The 15,397-nt window shown below is 39.9% G+C and overlaps 1 protein-coding gene across 2 annotated transcripts in view; it reads right to left on the bottom strand.

Moving 5' to 3' along the window:
- The window catches only part of kars1 (lysyl-tRNA synthetase 1), a 53,395-nt gene that overhangs the window by 1,433 nt on the left and 36,565 nt on the right, over positions 1–15,397 (bottom strand). For both annotated transcript variants that reach the window (XM_072596008.1, XM_072596007.1), the window contains 3 exons: positions 9,473–9,558; positions 3,516–3,642; positions 1,658–1,801 (listed from right to left, as the gene is read on the bottom strand). In XM_072596008.1, coding sequence (XP_072452109.1) covers positions 1,658–1,801; positions 3,516–3,642; positions 9,473–9,558 — 357 coding nt within the window. The remainder of the gene's footprint in view (positions 1–1,657; positions 1,802–3,515; positions 3,643–9,472; positions 9,559–15,397) is intronic.

Raw genomic sequence — 15,397 nt, 5'->3', positions numbered from 1 at the left:
AGCAGATGGACAGTTAAATAAGATTTAACACAGGACAGAACATCTCCTGCTGATGTTTTGCAGAGTTGTTACGGATGGCAGGCAGATATGAAGACCAAGAAAAGATCTTCCAAGCCATAAGTACGTGAGAGTAACAGAAATCATTATTGGAGTGTCTTTCTAAATTCATTTTCAGACAGTTGGTACAGAGAAGACTACATTTATTGTCCACTCAGTTTGCTGGAGCAAATGCTGCTGTGCAGTCATATTTTGAATCTGCTGAATCCATGTTGTATTAGTGCTTCCATAAAGGGATTCTATCTTTTTTAAAACCAATGACAATGAAGAACAATATTTATCCAGGTGGACTGACTGTTTTGGTACAGAGAAATGAAATCATACATGAAGAGTAGTCCCATTAGACAACAAAAGGAGAGAAGAGTTGCAGTGGAGGTTTGTTTGATCAATCAAGAGAATAAGGAATGTTAAAATGCACAATAAGCCTAAATGTTCACTAATAATCATGATTAAGGTTAGAGCTCAGGAAGAAATATCCAGCAATAGGCATTAACACATTCAAACACATACTGGAGACAAAACAGTTGTTGAGGGATGGTGAAAAGGAAATTTTTGAGTAGTGATTGATTACAATAGTCTTTCATGTAATTGTTTATATAATGTCTTAACCTGCCCATAGAAAAGAATAAAGAGTGGAAATTAATTTTGTCGCTGAGTGAGGAGAACATTTTTACTTAAAATAAATCCATTAATAGGTGTTACATTATCAGCAAGCTATCAGATTTTTAATTACCCTTCATCCCACTAACTTGTGATTTGTAATATTTCTAAAGCCAGAGAAGTGTATAGTATTATGCTCAAGTAGCCACACCTCATGAACCAGGAAATACAAGAACAAAGTCCAATTCTGACCTCTCACAGCAACTACATATTTCCAGTTTCTAGCAGAAACTAGCCTTGATTTTCTTTATGTCCTCCAAAGCATAGAGATATTGCTTAAGATGAATTTCAGTCTTGTTATTGTTGCTAATCCAAACATAGATTTGGGTTTGCACTCCCATTCTTCATGCTCTATGTAGGCCAACAGCATACCAACATAGAAGAGAAGCAATATTCAACAATTGTTCAAATGGTGAAAAAAATGTTATACCTGTACACATAAATTTGTTGGAAAGTGTTCTGTATAGCTGCCAAACAGAAGCCTTGTGTTTGACCTTTTAAAAAAAAATTCATGGAATGTGGATATCGCTGGATAGGCAGTTTTATTGTCCATCCTGAGTTGCCCTTGAAAAGATGGTGGCAAGTGTTTTGAACCAACACAGTCTTGGGGGTATCGGGACATGCACAGTGCTGTTAGGAAGGAAGTTTCAGGATTTTGATCCAGTAACAATGAAGAAGTTGTGACATAGCTTCAACTCAGGATTGAAGTGGCTTGAAGGGAAACTTAAGGTAATAATATTCCAACAATCTGCAAGATCACCTCCAAGTTGAGCCATTTGAACAATTTTGGACCACTCTGAAATGTTGGAATCAGGCTTGGAATTCTAAATGCTGCTCACGTTCACACCAGTTCTCAAATCTATAATATGACCATTTTAACTTTTAAAAATAACACAGCAAGTACACTGCCTTTTTTTTAAACATGAATAACTGAATTTACCTTGATATTATTAGAATCAGTCAGGAACATGGTAAGCCTGTCTATTCCCATGCCCCAGCCAGCTGTAGGAGGAAGTCCATACTCCAAAGCTGTACAGAAGTTGTCATCAATAAACATGGCTTCCTCATCACCAGCTGCTTTAGCCTGGAAGGTTAGATTTTTAAAAAATGTAAAGGCATAATCTTGTACAGGATCAAACATTCCAACTTAGAAGAAGTGTGCCCTAACATGTTGTTTTATGGTTTAAAAACACCCACAGTAAATGCTAACTAATGACAATTTTCTTTCCATGATATTTAGATCAGTTTACTTCATATCATAAAACACCTTAAGCACTGTTAAGAAAACTTTACACAAATACAAAATTATTTGCCAATTTCTTATCCCCACTTCTACACTCACTGGTCAGTTTCATTCGTTGCCATCTGTCATTGGGGAGAAAGTAAATATTGAAATCTATTCTTAGACACACTAAACTAATAATGTGTGTGCTGTGTCAAAATTGAGTAAAGAGACAGCTGAGCAATATGTTAGATGTTGAGGTCAGCTCATGAAATTTACAGAACCAGGATTTTGCATCAGGTCCTCAAGGAACGTGGCAAGATCCAGCAGGCTGGAAAGCAGGTGCTGAGCAAGATGGAACGTTATTAGGGTCCAATGTATTGGGATAGATGTATGAACAGGTGAGAAGGTATTTCTAATTCTCTCCGAATAAAGAAGTAACAGCCTCTAAAGTGGCATGTCTGGAAGAACTAGAAGGGGCAATAATCAAGAATATTTTTAAACCTAATTACCTATTTACTTTCAAACTTCTGTCAACAAGATTAATAACTAAGGCAAGGATATTTGGTGAAATAAGCTTCCTGTGGTTTTATAAATCACTAATTATTCTATACTATATGCATTATAGTTAGATTAAATGCCTCATTGCTGAATTGTTGATGTTCAATAGTGTCACTTACATGCAGAACTGATACTGCAGGATTTTGTTCCAAATGCATTTTCCCTTCGAGGGGGCATTTATGCAAACATTTCAACAGATAAGTACAATTTACCCATATTTACACACAGTCAAATATATAATCATAAACAACCATTATATCCAATGTACATTTCTGTCATCCATTAGTAAATCTAACCAGATAACTTGAGCGACAAACAGAAGTGTCATTAAATAAACGTTGGATTTCATTGCAGGGAGCAGCCACAATGGTTCATCCTGTTGCATGTAATAATTTGTTTGTATTTTTAATTGTGTTCATGAAGTTGTTGCAAATGTTGGTAATGCTGTAAGGTTTGACTATTTCATAAACCTCCACTGAGAAGAATGAAATCAAGAACAAATGCACATAATTCATATAGCTAATGCTTGTTGCGATTATCAGCAAAACAAACATCACAGTAAAATGAAATCAATAATTGTTCACAGTTGTGTGTTGCTGAGAGAAGAATTGTTTGTTGTATATCTAAAGTTTAACAGTGATATGCAGGCAAGATGGGATTAGTTTAGAATGGTGTCATGGCTATCACAGACATGATGGGGCCAAAGGGCCTGCTCATGTGCTGAACTGTTCTCTGTTTTATGTACTTGGGAGTCTTGAAGCTAATTAGAGATTGTATTATGGTTGACACAGATGATAAATATACCACTTATTTTACTCTTAAGATTCTGAACAAAGTTGCCAGTCCTGTGGTAAATTATACTTTGAAAAGTGGAAAGCACTCTTCTTTAGAAACCAGAGGTAATTTTGGTTTAAGATATTAAGAGAAAAGAAACTTCAATCCTAACTATTATGAATAATATAGTATTATCTCTGCTACTTGCAGCCTCAACCAAAGATCTAATGAAAATAGTCACCTTTGCCTGATCTTCAAACAGCTCTCTTTGTTTAATAGGATCATTTAATTCTGTATAAGCATTGCAGATCTCCTTTTTCATAACAAAAAGCTCAAAGCGCTCTGTCAAACCCTTAAAGGAACGATGCCTAAAACAGATAAAAAAGCAAAATTATTTAGGAAGTTTTTGAATGCGTACATAAAAAATTCAGTCCTTCAAACAGCATCTTGTTTTTTAAATGCTGCATCACTTGTAAAAACAGTGTGGTTTTCTTTGGATAAATGTCTAACATTCCCTCCAGCTTCTATACTAAACATACTTCCAATTTCTATATTTTTACAGATTTTTATTTACAATTAAAACAAATCATACATTATTGTTGGCAAACTACTTCCATTCAAATCACATACTAAATGGATAACTTTCGCAGTACATGATTGAAAGTAGAGTTCCACACATGTTTCAGGTGTCCACTCTCATTAAGAGTTGCACTGATAAAGCAAATATACCTGGAACACTAAATGAGCTTTGTATGCTGTGTATTTCCATCATTTTACTTATTGGACCTGTTGGCTTCAACCTATGATATGCAGTAAAGACCAGCCGGTGCATGGCTTTCTTCTAATGAAACCTTACTACTTACAATGCTCTGCAAGCAATAGCAACCATGTAAACTCTTGGGAATGGCAAGAAAAATGCTAAAAGAAATTCAAGAATACTACCAGTCAACACCTGCATAAATGGAGTTAAAAATCATACAACACCAGGTCATAGTCTAACAGGTTGAATTGGAAGCACTAGCTTTCGGAGTGCTGCTCCTTCATGAGGTGGTTGTGTGAAGGAGCAGCACTCCGAAAGCTAGTGCTTCTAATTGAACCTGTTGGACTATAACCTGGTGTTGTGTGATTTTTAACTTTGTACACCTCAGTCCAACATCGACATCTCCAAATCATACATATGTTGATACACTGGTCCAGATATTCCAATGGCTAGACAGTTAGGGGAGCAGTGCAAACTGGAATTGTGTGAAGGAAGGCTATGAAGTACATTAAGTACCTCGGAATTTGGAGATTTTAAATGGACAATTCCCTGTATTTAGAATCGTCCAAAAAAAAACTTAAATGTCAGAGAATTTGGAGGGTTCTGCTTTCATGAAGTTGTTCCCCAGGAAACATTAGGCAGTTAAAGATCAGTGCAACTCTTTGGTAACTATTAAAGTTATATACCCAAATTATCTCCACATACCTGCAGCCCCAGCAACACCTATTGTGAGCCCTTATGACTTCTGATAACCAACACCAACTCCCACAGCCCAAACTACAACCACAATTTAATTAGGTTTCCTGCCTTGCTGGATGCCTGAACCTCTGGGACCCAATGCCCTGCCTCACCTGCTGGCGTCAACGTCATCCCATATCCCCCAGACTCACCCTGGCACTAACAATGACACTCCACCCTGACCTACATTAAGCACTCTGTCACCTCCCTTGTACCCTTCACAACTGACATCATCATCCCTTCAAGAACATAGCAATGAATCACTGTAAAACAGGGTCACGGTTTGACTTCCCCAATATTTCACACTATGGGAGACCGGTGTAGATTTCAATAATACTCATTTTTGAAGAAACAGGGATCAGAATTCTTGGTGCGAAATGCAAAGCTCAGTACGAATGCAAAAAAAGGAGTGTTTGGCAATCACAGATTGCCACTTCTTCGGAATCTCTCTTCCACAGTTAACAGAAGGAATCCCCAGTTCTTTTCAAGAATGATGGTCCTAGATTTGGCTAACTCTTGCATTTTACCTGTTTTAACTGGTACATTTTCTCTTTTTTTTCCCTTATGTTACAGGGCAGTTTTATTATGACTTTTAAGATATTTCCTCTCCCAACTCCCATTGCTCATTATCTCTCAGTACCCTTGTCAAAGGCTGAAAAATACCAAAGTCATCAAGAAGCTTAAGTGAAGCTGAAAAAAAAGTTATCCTTCTGTGCAGCCACTTAACCTTTAAATGCATGGTCTCACACAACAGTTCTTATCCTTATGCATGTTAAAAATGCACTGTATGAGTTGATAGCAGAAAGCATTGTGGTTGATTATCATTGTTGCCAATATGACTCAAAATGTACAATTGTGCAGAAAAACGTCCCCTTCTATTCCAATTTGCTCAAGGAGATATGGTGAAATGGAAATGTCTTGTACTGAATTAGTTTTTCATTGCCAAAGAGATCCAGTAGTACACAACAAAGAACTACGGATGCTGGAGATCTGAAACAAAAACAAATTGCTGGCAAAACTCAGCAGGTCTGGCAGCATTATGAGGAGACAGCAGGGATAACATTTCCAGTTCAGTGACTCCTCATCAGGTTCAGTAGTAATTCAGTGTTAGTATAAAATCAGATACTCTCATCAAATCCCCAATTTCTAATTTCAAACTGTGATGACTTTAACAGTATAATTTATAGTGAAGATTGACGGCAACATGTGCATTTCTGCACATTTTCCCCACGTCTAACAGCACTTGTGCAGATGAGTGGTTAATGCCATTTTCAGAGAAATTATAATATGTGCTGTATTGTTGTGTCACCCGTCTTACCAGACCATAGGGCTGCTCTCTTATTACAGAGCGACAATCAGTGGTGATTTAACCTGAGGGCCACTGTACCTCAGGCAAGAGGAGAGGTTGAGAATTAGAGTCCTTCATGGTAATCTTAGCCAGCGATGGGATTTGCTGTTGGCATCAACTGCTTTGCAAACCAACCATTCAGCAAACAGAGCCAAACCAACACCTGTGCTGTGTTAATGATACGATGTGTTAATAGTGTGCTGGAAGTTTTTCTCATTATTATCTCAAAATCCAGCCAATGGTGTACACATGTAAAAATTGTAAAGGTAAAGTCACCAAAGCTGTATCAGATCATAGGGCCACTGACTCATTAGATGGGGACAACTGGTGGTGGTTTAACCGGAGGGTTGTGGACGCTTTGGAGAGGATGCAGAGAAGGTTTATGAGGATGTTGCCTGGTATGGAAGGTGCTAGCTATGAAGAGAGGTTGAGTAGGTTAGGTTCATTTTCAATTGAAAAAAGGGGATTGAGGGGGACTTGATTCAGGTTTACAAAATCATGAAGGTTATAGACAGGGTGGATTGAGACAAGCTTTTTCCCAGGGTGAAGGTTTCAATAACAAGAGGTCATGCTTTCAAGATGAGAGGTGGAAAGTTTAAGGGGGATAATGTGGCAAGTACTTCACACAGAGGGTGGTTGGTGCTTGAAACGCGTTGCCAGCAGAGGTGGTAGATTCATTTAAGATGCATCTGGACAGATGCAAGAGTAGGTGGGGAGCAGAGGGATACAAACGCTTAGGAATTGACCGACAGGTTTAGACAGTACATTTGGATCGGCTCAGGCTTGAAGGGCCTGTTCCTGGGCTGTAAATTTTCTTTGTTCTTTGTCACCACACCTTAGGTGAGGGGAGAGGTTGAGAAGAAGAAGCCTTCATAGTAAATGAACCCATGATGTTGGCATCATTCTGCATCGACATCTAGTCATCTCTGCCTCAATTTTGTATATCTCAATCATGTCACCCCTCGATTTCCTCTGCTCCAAGGAAAACAGCTCCAGTCTATCCAATCACTCTTTAGATTAGATTACTTACAGTGTGGAAACAGGCCCTCCGGCCCAACAAGTCCACACCGCCCCGCCGAAGCGTAACCCACCCATACCCCTACATCTACATCTACCCCTTACCTAACACTACGGGCAATTTAGCATGGCCAATTCACCTGACCTGCACATCTTTGGACTGTGGGAGGAAACCGGAGCACCCGGAGGAAACCCACACAGACACGGGGAGAACGTGCAAACTCCACACAGTCGGTCGCCTGAACTCTCCAGCCCTGGCAAGAGTCTGATAAATCTCCTGCAGTCTCTTCAGTGCAATCATATCCTTCCTATAATATGCATTCCAGAATTGCACACAATACTCTAGCTGTGACCTAGTCAATATTTTATGTAGTTTCAGCAGGACCGCCTTGGTCTAAAACTCTCTGCCTTGGATAATAAAGGCAAATATCCCACAGATCTTCTTAACCACTTTATCTACCTGTCCTGCTACCTGAAAGGTGCAGCGGACATACACACCAAGGTTCCTCTCATCTTTGATGCTTCGCAAGACCATACCATTCATCATGTATTCCCTTGCCTTTTTTGTTCTGCTTAACTGCATCATCTCATTGCTGGACAAAGAGACCTAGGCGTGCAGGTGCATAGTTCCTTGAAAGTGAAATTGTAGGTAGGCAGGGAGGTTGGTGGTGATGGTGTTTGTCAAACCCTGGCAAATGCGACTAGGTCAGATTGGGATGTCTGGTCAGTGCAGATGAGTTGGACTGAAGGGTCTGTTTCTATGTGTATAACTCTATGACTATCTTCCTCACTGTTTATCACCCTACCAGTCTTGTTTCATCTACAAGCTTATAGATCAACCATCCCACATTCAAATCAAAATCATTTATATATAACACAAACAGCAAGGCTCCAATACAGATCTCTGTGGTACCCCACTAGACATAAGCATCCAGTCACAAAAATACCTCTCAACCATCACTTTTTCTTTCCTGCCATTCAGCCAATTCTGGATCCAAATCAGCAAATTTGTTTGAATGCCACAGGCTCTTACCTTTGCTATCAGTCTCCCATGTAGACCCTTATCAAAAGCCTTCCTAAATTCCAAGTAGACTAATTCAAATGCACTTCCCTCATCTACACACTGGTTTTTTTTTTGAAGAGATAACCAATCATATTGGTTAAACATGACGTTTCCCTAACAAAACCATGCTGACTGTTACTGATTAATCCCTGCCTTTCCAAGTGCAGCTTAATTCTGTCCTTCAGAATTGCTTCCAATAGTTTCCCCACCATTGAGGTTAGACTAACTGGCCTGTAATTGGCTGGATTATCCCCTGCTCCCTTCTTGAATAATGCTACCACATTGGCTGTTGTCCAGTCCTCTGGCACCTCTCCTTTGGCCAGACAAGAACTGAACATTTTTGCCAGCCCTCACTATTTTCTCCCTTGCCTCTCTCAACAGCCTGCAATACATTTCATCTGGCACTGCCTTTAAACCTGTCCACCTTCTGATGCCACCTGGCTTGCTGTGGTCTTCCAGCTTCCTGCTGGTCTACTTTGGATTCCAGCATCTGCAGTTTTTTGTCTCACATTATCCCGCTCAGTAGTGAACACTGTCATAAGGTTAGAGCACAACCTTTGTCCTCTGTCTCCATATACAAATTAATACTGTGGTTTTTAATGTTCTTGGTTATCCCTTTACCCTTAATGTACTTGCAAAATAACAGCATTTCCTTCAGATTCTGTGCTATTATTCTTTCATGCCCCCATTTTGCTCTCCTAATTTCTTTTTTTACTTTTCCATGCACATTCCATACTCTTGTAGGACCTCTACTGTTTTGTATCTGCCATAAGTCTCCCCTTGAGGTTGAAATGAGATCAACCATAATGTTATTGAATGGCAGAGCAGGCTCAAATGGCCAAGTAGCCTATTCTTGTTCCTTGTTTGTATGTTCAATTTAATTGCCAAACAGGAGGCAAAAGCAAATTAGTCCCCAGACATAATTTGAATGACATCAGGTCACAGTCAGTCTATGAATTGAAAACTCACACTAATGGAAAGACAACGTTATGAATACATTATTTAGTCATCTTTCCTGGTACTTAATACTACGAAAATAAACTCTTTATGACTTAAATCTTAAGGCCTAGACACATCAAGACAAATAAGTTATTAAATCACAGCTGCATGTGTCTGGAAATGAGTGGCAGATTGGAAGGCTATGAGGCAAAGTCTTTCCACAGACTAGTTGTGTTTTGTCTCTTCTCCCTACTTCCAAACATTTAGGAGTGTTGAACACTGCTGAAACACAAAGGTTGTGTTACTTCTGATCTTGTTAGTCATAAATCTTACCACTTGGCCAGTGGGCTCATGATCTGAGGGTGATCGCAGATGAATGTTGGATTAATACAAGTAACCTCCAGGAATTCACCGACCAACTGAAAAAAAGGATACTAATTAATAGAGAGAAACTGAATTTGTTATTTATATACTGTAAGTCTCTTCCCAGCCCCATATAAGTGGGAAGGTTAGGAGCATGAAGAGTGTCTGACTATAAAACCAGTTGGCAAATCAAAAACTATGGTTGACATCTCTGATCAACCAGCACTGTGGCAATCCCTCATAACACTGGAAAAGATGAAGGTGAAAAAGTATAGTTAGCCTCACAACGTCAGTAAAGCAAATGTCCACTGAGGTATTGGCAAGCCAGCTCATGCAGTATGGCACATTTCAAGGAATTTCAATTTAAGGAAAAGATGATTTACAGAAATGATTCTATTTTTGCATTGTGTCATTGAATTTACTAAAATTGGCAAATAAAAAGCAAAGACTGTGTATTACACAAGATAAAGAGGAAAAATGAAGAATAACTCCTGTTTTACAAAGATTGCAACTGTGTGTTTTAAATATTGAATTGCAACTTAACTTTTTAATCAAAATCTAGCACAGATGTTCTTCCCCATTTATCAGTTAAATCTGGATATCAATTTTGCCAAACAGGTGCCCCAATGACACAGACACATTTTGGTAAAATCAGCCCTTAGTGTAAATTTCAGGGATTTCATGGAGAGTTTCTTGATAAGAATTCTGTCAAGTTTACTCATGCAATTTTATGGTATTTACAATATGTACCAGTCCTTCACAGCACCTGTCTTGCAATACCCTGTGCTCACCAGCAGCAGAGGTGCTCGTTATTGCCAGGGGTTTTTGGCATTCCCACTGACAGCGCCATACTTAAAGCCTAGCTCAAACACTGCAAGCCAGAACAGCCCTTCACAGTTCCAGTGTGTAAAGAATTACACAGGAGCTGTCCAATCGAGGAAAACTGCTTCTGCACTGAGACAATGGAAGGAAAGGAATAAGAAAATGCTGTAAGAGCACATAGATGGCATCTCATATTTGTAAATATATTTACAATTTACATCACTGCTTGCCTGGTTGTCTGTCATTTGAACTGCAGCTAGGGAATGAAGCAAAAGAGGCTACTCTTCCTTACTGCCACACAACATTAGAACGCTGTCTGAAGGAATGCTATTCTTTCCCTAATGTTCATAGTAGCATAAAGCATTGTCATGTTTGAATGTGGAGCATCAAAATATTATGAGGCCTTTCAATAGTTTGTAGCATTACCTTTATCGCACTACAGCAAATTTGAAAAAAGAATAAACTGACAAACTGCATTTGCAGTTGGAAATAAACAGGGGCTGCTTGTCATTCCAGCATCAGCACATTTACAGTCAATGAATGATGATTTCACTAAACCCAGTTCAATTTATAGCAGGTGACAAATAAGTTCTGTCTGGTATGTCAGACCCCATTCAGCTGCACTCCTATCTGAAGGTGATGCTCCTCTAGCTTCCTTCCTCCTTGGAAGAATGCTGTCCCTCTTACAGATCCTCAACATCCATCACTTCACCTTTTTGCTTCTGAGTCTAGGGTCCTGAATCTAAAGAAAGCAAATTATGATGGTGTGAGGCATGAGCTAGCTATGATAAATTGAGCAAAGCTTTTTTAAAGAGATGACAGTGGATAAGCAATGGAAAACATTTAAAGAGAGCATGGAGGAACTGCGACAATTATTTGTTCCTGTTTGACACAGAAATAGAACAGGAAAGATGGCCCTACCATGGTTGACAAGGGAAAGGGAGACTACAAGATCCAGGAGAGGGACATTGAAAATGTCCATAAAAGGATCAGACCTGAGGATTTGAAGCAGTGTATATTTTATTCAAAGGAAGACAAAAAGAATTGAGTAAGATGGAAAAATACAATGTGAGATTAAGACTGCAGCCATCTTGCAAATGGATGTAAAGCTTACATTGGTATATGAAGAGAAAAATGAAAAGTGAAAACAAACGTAGACAATCAGAAAAAGAGGAAATTATAATGGGGAAGAACAGTAAGTACATATTTTGGTTCTGCAAACACAAATGATGTCCCAGAAACAAGGGAGCACACATGGTCTACTGAGGGAGACAAACTGAAGGAATTCAGTATTAATAGGAAAATAGTTTGCGGAAATGGATGGGGTTAATGACTGATATATCTTTAAGAACCGATAATCTATGTCAAGGTGTACTAAAGGAAGTGACCCTAGAAATAATGAATGCCTTGGTCGTCATCTTTCAAGATTCTATGAACTTTGGAACAGTTCCTATGGATTAGAGGGTAATTAATGTAATCCCATCATGTAAAAAAGGAGTTGGAGAGGAAACTGAATTATAGACCAGTTAGCCGAACACTAGTATTTGGGAAAATGCTATAGTCCATTCTAAAAACAATAGCAGAGCACTTGGGGAGAAGTGACAGGATCAGACAGAATCAGTGTGGATTTACAAAGGGTAAGTCGTGGTTGTGAAATCTACTGGAAGTTTTTGAAGACATAACCAGTTCACTTGGACTTTCAGAAGTCTTTCAATAATGTCTCACATAAGAGATTAGCATGTAAAATTAATGCACATGGGATGGAGAATCAATTAGCAGAAAGGAAACAAAGTGTGGGAATGAATGTGTCTTTTTCCAAGTGGTAGCCAGTTTTTAGTTGGGTACTGCTTAAACTCTAGCTATTCATAAAATGCATTGATTTAGATGAGGAAAATAAAAGTAATAGCTCCAAGACTGTGGGCAATATAAAGGTAGGTGGAAGGGTGAACTATCAGGAGGATCAGAAATGTTTCAGGGTGATTTACACACATTGAGTGAGCAATGAAATGTATAGCAAATGAAGTATAATGTGGATAAATGAGAGGTTAACCATTTTGTACCAAAAACAGGAAGACTGATTATCATCTAAATAGCAATAAATTGGGAAAGGGGAGATGCAATGAAACTTAGATGTCCCTCAGGTTTAATTGGAAGCACTAGCTTTCGGAGCATGGATAAAGGAGTGGCACTTCCGAAAGCTGGTGCTTCCAATTAAACCTGTTGGACTATAACCTGGTGTTGTGTGATTTTTTTTATTTTTAAACTTTGTACACCCAAGTCCAACACCAGCACCTCCAAATCATGAATGTCCCTGTACACTTATTGCTGCAGATAGAGTCAGAGATGTACAGCATGGAAACAGATCCTTCGAAATGTTGACTCTCTTGTTCCTCAGATGCTGCCTGACCTGCTGTGCTTTTTCCAATGCCACACTTTATCAACTCAGCCTGTTATCATGTCCTCCCTTCCTCCATCCCACTTACTGTCCTTTCAAGTCTGACAGGAGACACACCACTGTTCTGCCATTCTCACATCTGATTGCTTAAATGTAAACTACTAACGTCTTTTCTCGACAAGCAACCCACTACACCCACCACCATCCCCCCCACCCCGAACTATAGAATCTTGGCAATGTTACTTCTGGTGCCAATGTGAACTAATGATGAGAATGAAACCAGCCTGGGACAGAGCTACTACATACTGATCCCCGGGGACCGAGGCCGGGAATGAGCTACTCCCAACTGACTCCCAGGGACCAAGGCCTGAGACTAAGCTACTACTAACTGACCCCCGAAGACCGAGGCCAGTACTGAGCTACCAACTGACCCCCGTGGACCGAGGCCTGGGACTGAGTTACTACCGAATGACTCCCGGGGACAGAGGCCAGGACTGAGCTACTACCGACTGACTCCCGGGGACCATGGCCTGGGACTGAGTTACTACTGACTGACCCCCGGGGACCGAGGTCTGGGACTGAGTTACTACCGACTGACTCCTGGGGACCAAGGCCTGTACTGAGATGTGGTGAGACTTCTTCAGACAGTGGTGAACCTGTGAAATTCTCAGTCATCAAAAGTGATTGAGGCCGAGTGCTGAATGTTTTCAAGAAGGAGTTAGCTACTTCTTAGAGCTAAAGCTAGAGCACACAAGGATGATCAGTGCACTCTGTAGCCTACTACAACAAATCCCCAGACCTATAAAAGAATGTCCTCAATCAGGAGCCTGTGTAATAGAGTCATCAATCAGGGTTAGGAAAGGGAAGCTACTGTTTTCTACCAGCCATCTATGAATAGTACGCGACATTGATATCTCTCCAGTATCTCCTACATTTCAATGTTATGGGGCATCATGGTAAGCAGGTCTTGTGGCATAGTTATAGTGTGGGACCAGAAAGCACAGGTTCATGCCCTACCTGCTCTGAATGGTTTTGAACAGGGTGATTTATAAAAAAAGCCTTTATTTGTCATCTGTGGTTATGGCCAAATGGTTCAAGTGACAGACTTTAAATCTATTGGGGGTTCCCTGCACAGGTTCATCTCTGCAGGCTATGTTTCTCATCCTTGCGATTTGGGAGACCCCTTGCGATTCAGTGGTTATGTCCCTACCTTGAAGTAGAAGCTCTGGTCAAGTCTCACTTGCTCCAGTCATAACATCCTTGAACAGGTTGTTTTAAAAAACCTGTACTTCACTGGAGGATCTTTTGATGATCTGTTAAGTGGAGCTGAGGACTATCAGATCAGCCATGATCTCATTGAATGGTGCAGTAGACTTGATGAGCTAAATGGCCTGCTTCTGTGTGTACACCTTATGAAGTTACTGCTAGTCCTTGGACTGGATGCAGTCAGCCTGCAACACTGACGTTGGCCCACTCCCCAAACCAAAATCATAGATCCCCGATCCTGAACAACTCAGTAAACTCACTGGTATACAGGCCCCTGGCCTGAGATCAAAAAATGCCCTTGACTGACTGTGATGGCACTGCCCTGATTAACGACAGTCCCCCTTAGCTAGAATATGGTCTATTCTTATTGGACATTCACGTTGGGCTTTTAGGTTGTATTGTGTTTTCTACTGAATGTAACCATGGTGCAGTACAGCAACACACCTCTCCCTTGACTGTTCAGTGCTGCCTGGCATTTTATCAAATGCTAAAGGGCAAGGCTCAAAAGAAATACCAAAAGTCTAAGTTCTGAATGAAGCAGTAATTTGTAAAAACGCAAGGCAGAGACACTGGGGGAATCCATGCAGGTGTAAAGTGAACAAGTGCTAAGAAAGCAAGCTAAGCGGACCAAGATGCACCCTGTTTTGATGCATGACATGCGTGCCTGTCCCTGAGAGCAGAGCAGTCTGGCACTGCATTGGTCTTGGTGAGCTCTAAAATGTAATAGTTAAGTGCTGAAATTTTTTATGTAAGTTGGAGATATGCCACAAAAAGGTGGTGAAGCTGTTGCTTTCCAGAAACTTCACTGATAAAATTCCATCGCTGCCTATGGACTGTACCCATAGATGTTTGGAATTGCTAGTCAATACAGATGCCCAGAGTAGATGCCAAAAAGCTGCAACTTTCGTCTGTCAGTAACAGCTCTGAATTTTATATCAGAAATTGACGCCATCTAGTTTCTAACCACTGCCGGGGAAGACTCAAATCTACATTGAAATTAGGTAGAAGAAAGGTAATAATGAGTTATTCATGCATACAGATAGGCTCCTCACAACGCACTAGTGAGATTCTCGTTTCACCATTAAACTTCATGTGGATAATCTGACTTTTATCCCCTCGATGCAGAAAATCTATTTTTTCTGTTCCTGCTGTACTTTTCCAAACCAAATATCTTGCCATTGTGAATGTTGTTTAGAGTTTGGGAAAATTCTGTTTTATATCTCTACGACGATGATCCTTTGCCATTTATCATGACAGCTTCTCATCCTGAACCATTAGCAGAATGGAAAGCAGAAAGACCTAAAACTATTTTTCTAAATACTATACAAAACACTTGTAATATTCAAAATATTAACATTCTTGTGATTGAAATACCAATAAATCACAAAAGCACTGCCACTACACATAATGTT

This window comes from Chiloscyllium punctatum, chromosome 26 (assembly GCF_047496795.1).
Source record: "Chiloscyllium punctatum isolate Juve2018m chromosome 26, sChiPun1.3, whole genome shotgun sequence".
NCBI lineage: Eukaryota > Metazoa > Chordata > Chondrichthyes > Orectolobiformes > Hemiscylliidae > Chiloscyllium > Chiloscyllium punctatum.
The sequence above is the reverse complement of the archived record's forward strand: the minus strand, read 5'-3'. Positions and strand labels throughout refer to the sequence as shown.